This window comes from Crassostrea angulata, unplaced genomic scaffold, assembly GCF_025612915.1.
Source record: "Crassostrea angulata isolate pt1a10 unplaced genomic scaffold, ASM2561291v2 HiC_scaffold_278, whole genome shotgun sequence".
Classification (NCBI taxonomy): Eukaryota; Metazoa; Mollusca; class Bivalvia; order Ostreida; family Ostreidae; genus Magallana; species Magallana angulata.
In genome coordinates, this window is record NW_026441831.1 from 240,822 (window position 1) to 245,000 (window position 4,179).

General features: G+C 40.1%; 1 protein-coding gene across 1 annotated transcript in view; it reads left to right on the forward strand.

The window, feature by feature from the left end:
- The first annotated feature begins 1,405 nt into the window (after positions 1-1,405).
- Positions 1,406-4,179, forward strand: part of LOC128170011 (uncharacterized) — a 2,919-nt gene continuing 145 nt past the window's right edge. The window contains exon 1 of the mRNA XM_052836004.1: positions 1,406-4,179. This exon is cut by the window's right edge and continues 145 nt beyond it. Coding sequence (XP_052691964.1) covers positions 1,523-4,179 — 2,657 coding nt within the window. The 5' untranslated portion in view covers positions 1,406-1,522.

Sequence of the window (4,179 nt, forward strand, 5' to 3'; positions counted from 1 at the left end):
GGGTTAGGGTTAGGGTTAGGGTTAGGTTAGGGTTAGGGTTAGGGTTAGGGTTAGGGTTAGGGTTAGGGTTAGGGTTAGGGTTAGGGTTAGGGTTAGGGTTAGGGTTAGGGTTAGGGTTAGGGTTTGGGTTAGGGTTAGGGTTAGGGTTAGGGTTAGGGTTAGGGTTAGGGTTAGGGTTAGGGTTAGGGTTAGGGTTTGGGTTAGGGTTAGGGTTAGGGTTAGGGTTAGGGTTAGGGTTAGGGTTAGGGTTAGGGTTGGGTTGGGTTAGGGTTAGGGTTAGGGTTAGGGTTAGGGTTAGGGTTAGGGTTAGGGTTAGGGGTTAGGGTTAGGGTTAGGGTTAGGGTTAGGGTTAGGGTTAGGGTTAGGGTTAGGGTTAGGTTAGGGTTAGGTTAGGGTTAGGGTTAGGGTTAGGGTTAGGGTTAGGGTTAGGGTTAGGGTTAGGGTTAGGGTTAGGGTATAGGCACTTTGACGAGATGCGTGTGCGGGAATGCGGGACTCCGCCTATTAATCCTCGTGACTGTCAATCATTTCTTTCTATAAATATCTGATGATTTGGTGTTTTATCATTCTTTTGATTGTGACTTTGTTGGATTATATGGGTTTTTCACTTGTTAAAGGTAACTGCTTTTTTTAATATCATTATTTAATTGCTCATTATCCTGCATTCTAATGTTAAGTAGCAATAGATATGAAATTTTATAAACATAGTAGTTATTCCTGGTAGTAATTGATAGACTATTGAATTGATCTATAGTTTACAATTAAATTTCAATTGTAGCAAGATATTCATCAAATGTAGTGAATGATTGATATTAATGAAACTTTTTGATATACTTAATTAAGATAATTACGTTTAAAACTTTGGCTCATTAAACTTAAGGTCTAACATTGTTTTACTCTGTGTTGAACCCGTGTATACACTGGGATCAACTAGGGTATACCCTGGGTATACCCCGGGTATACCCTGGGTTTACCCCGGGTATACCCTTGGTGTACCCAGGGTATACCCTGGGTTAAACCCGGGTATATCCTGGGTTTAACCCAGGTATACCCTGAGTTTATCCCGGGTTTAACCCGGGTATACCCTGGGTTTACCCCGGGTATACCCTGGGTTAAACCCGGGTATACCCTGGGTTAAACCCGGGTATACCCTGGGTTAAACCTGGGTATACTCTAGGTTAAACCCGCGTTTAATCTGTGTTAAACCCGGGCATACTCTTGGTTAAACCCAGCGTATACCCTGGGTTTTACCCGGGTTTACCCTGGATTAAACCATGGTAAAGGCCGAGTTATATTTAGGTTTACCCCGGAATATACCCTAGACTATACTCGGGTTTAACCCAAGGTTGATCTTTGAGAATAGAGTTTAATATATATTTTTGTTAAAAAATTAATTAATTGAGATATAATGCCGGGTAATTATTTCTTATCATCATCTAAGTTGAAAATTAGATATTATAAAAAAAAAAAAGCTTTTCTCATTACGAGTGTCTAAACACGTCATATTTTTTAAAAATTTTAGATGGATATGGAAGATACGGAACAAACTTTTTCTGAAACGGTGTTGGAGAATTTCAACCTAGCCAAGGCGTACAATTCTGTATCTGAAACACCACAACTCTTTTTAAGAAGGGATGATCGGATTTTTGGAAGATGTCTGACAGTCGATGAAGTAGAAAGAGAAGTATGGTTGAGATATTCCTTTGACATTGATGGATGCGTTGTGGAGTTTAAATCTTTGGCCGCAATAAGAATGCCCGTGAGACATATCACACTGTTTCCAAATGATAATGCAAGTCTACGGAACGTTAGAGGCTTTTTGAAAAAGCACGTCAGATTAACAGAATACAGTAAAAGCGAACTTATGACCTTCTCAAACAGCTTAGGGTTCCAGCTATTTTATGAAAGAGGGTGGGAATGTTGGATAGCTTTAATTCCTATGCACCAGATGCATTCAGTTGCATTATCCATTCAGCAAGTGAGACAACAAGCCCTCGCCACATTTCTTCAGCTGAGAGAGAATTTTAAAAATACACTAATGGCTCTTGCTTTGCGTGGAGAGGCTAGAAGAACTCTCGAAAAGAATGACATAAATGACGTTCGAAAAATGTTCATTTTACCTGACGATTGTTATGCAATACTCGATGCTTTGCAAGCATCTTTAAACCAACTGACCCAAACTGGACTTTTGAGACCAATCATATTTTGCTTCCGCTTTGGTGAAAAAATGACCTGTGGATTATCATTGTCAGATTTTAATACCCAATTTACATTGCGTACAACTATCCATGTTGCTGCAAACATACTGTCAGACTCTGAAGAAGTTGATCTTCTTTGGTCTACTGCGGGATTGCAACAAATCATCGGCCACAGAGGAACACTTTGTACATGCTTATCATTCAAAGACTGTGCCAACTATCAGAGCAATCTAGATGGAAGACCAATGGATATAAAAACTTGTTTGCGGACGATTTGTCGTTTTCCACACGAGGTGCAGTTTGTTCAACTTTACGCTGACATTCCACATCGTCAACCCAATTGTCGATATCATCCAGTGTCGGGTTGCATTGTTGGAGGTATGTGTTTCCCACGATCGACAGCAGAGGCATTCCTACGCGACGCTGATCATTATATATCTACATTGCAAAGCAACTGGACATTACTAAGGAGAAGTACATGTAGGATTGAATTTGTTGTTTCGCAGGATTCAGTTGCTGACCATATAAATGCTATGGATTTTATTAATTTAACCAATCTAGAAGTACTTTTAGAAACTGTACCTCTGTTGGTGCCTTTTCCTTTGCATATTCTAACATGCATTCGACATTTGGGTTTATGGATTTGCAAGGAACTTAAAGAATTATTGAACGAGTATAAAAAAACAGGAAATGTGCGTGCCACCTGGCAATCCTATCAGTTGGAACTAGCCTCCGAAAAACTTTTGTGGGGAAAGCCACTTTGTGGAAGGAGTACATCTTACTCTATCAATCTAGGACCAGGAGCTCTTGGTCCCAGTAGAAGTTCAACTGACCACTATGGATTTCTATCTTTAGAAGTGTACTCAACCTGTATGCAAAACGAATATAGCATTCCCCCACAAGAAATATGGACAACATCTGAGGTCATATCTAAGATGATAAAACGGTCAGTGGGATTGCACGATCACTTGGATGGCAGCTATGGAGTCATTGGTCGACATTTGGTTGTTGCCTTACTACATGACCTGCACGAAACTGGCAAGGCTGCCAGTTACGTTCTTTTTGAAGATTTCCTACGAGAGATAAAATCTTGCAAGACAACATTTAAGACAGTCGGTGCTGTAACAATTAGATCGCTGGTCAAACTGTTAACAACAAACAGAAGAACAAATTCCCAAATGGTTTTCCCCAGCTTGTACCTGCTCTTGGATAAAAGTAATATATCAGTGGCAGAAGTCATAAAAGCTGGTATTCTTGAACTTGACCTTAAACATTTTCCAGCTGTTACAACATATGACAGGCATGGGAATATGACACTGACTTGGTCATTTAATGATAAATTCTGGACGGTTGTATATGACAAACGTTCTACAGATATCACAGAAAACACACTTGTCACAATATCAGATTTAGTAAGAGGTGAATTGGAAAAACGGGGGCTAATATACCCAAGTAAGATTAAGAAAACCCCAAAGATTCTTCCTTGGTTAACAATGTGCCTTCGAAGGCTCCAGAAAGAAAATATGGATATGGAACAATTAGTAATAACAATGACGTATATCAGCTGTATTGCACTTTTGATGCAGGGCCAATATGTCGAATATGACAGGTTAGCTTTACTGACGATCGACCTACCGGTAGATAAAAACAAACTGATCGCCTTGGAGATTTTGTCAAAGTTGCAATTGGCCAGCTTTAGATTTCGCAATTTGCAGTTAAATCGCTTGCACTTCACCATCCCACATAAACTTGAAATGTTGACAGGTGCAGAAAAGAAAAGTACGAAGAAGGGAGAAACAAAGCAATCAGAAGAGGTTACTACCAATGACAATAAAGTCGAAGAACTCCCCCCAAAATACGTCGATCATGACAATGCTGACGATGACCCTATTCTATTTGATAAAGACATCGGACATCAAAGAACTTCCACTTGCTTCCCGATTTCTACATCCTTGAAAGCTCCCTGGTCAGCCCAAGAGTT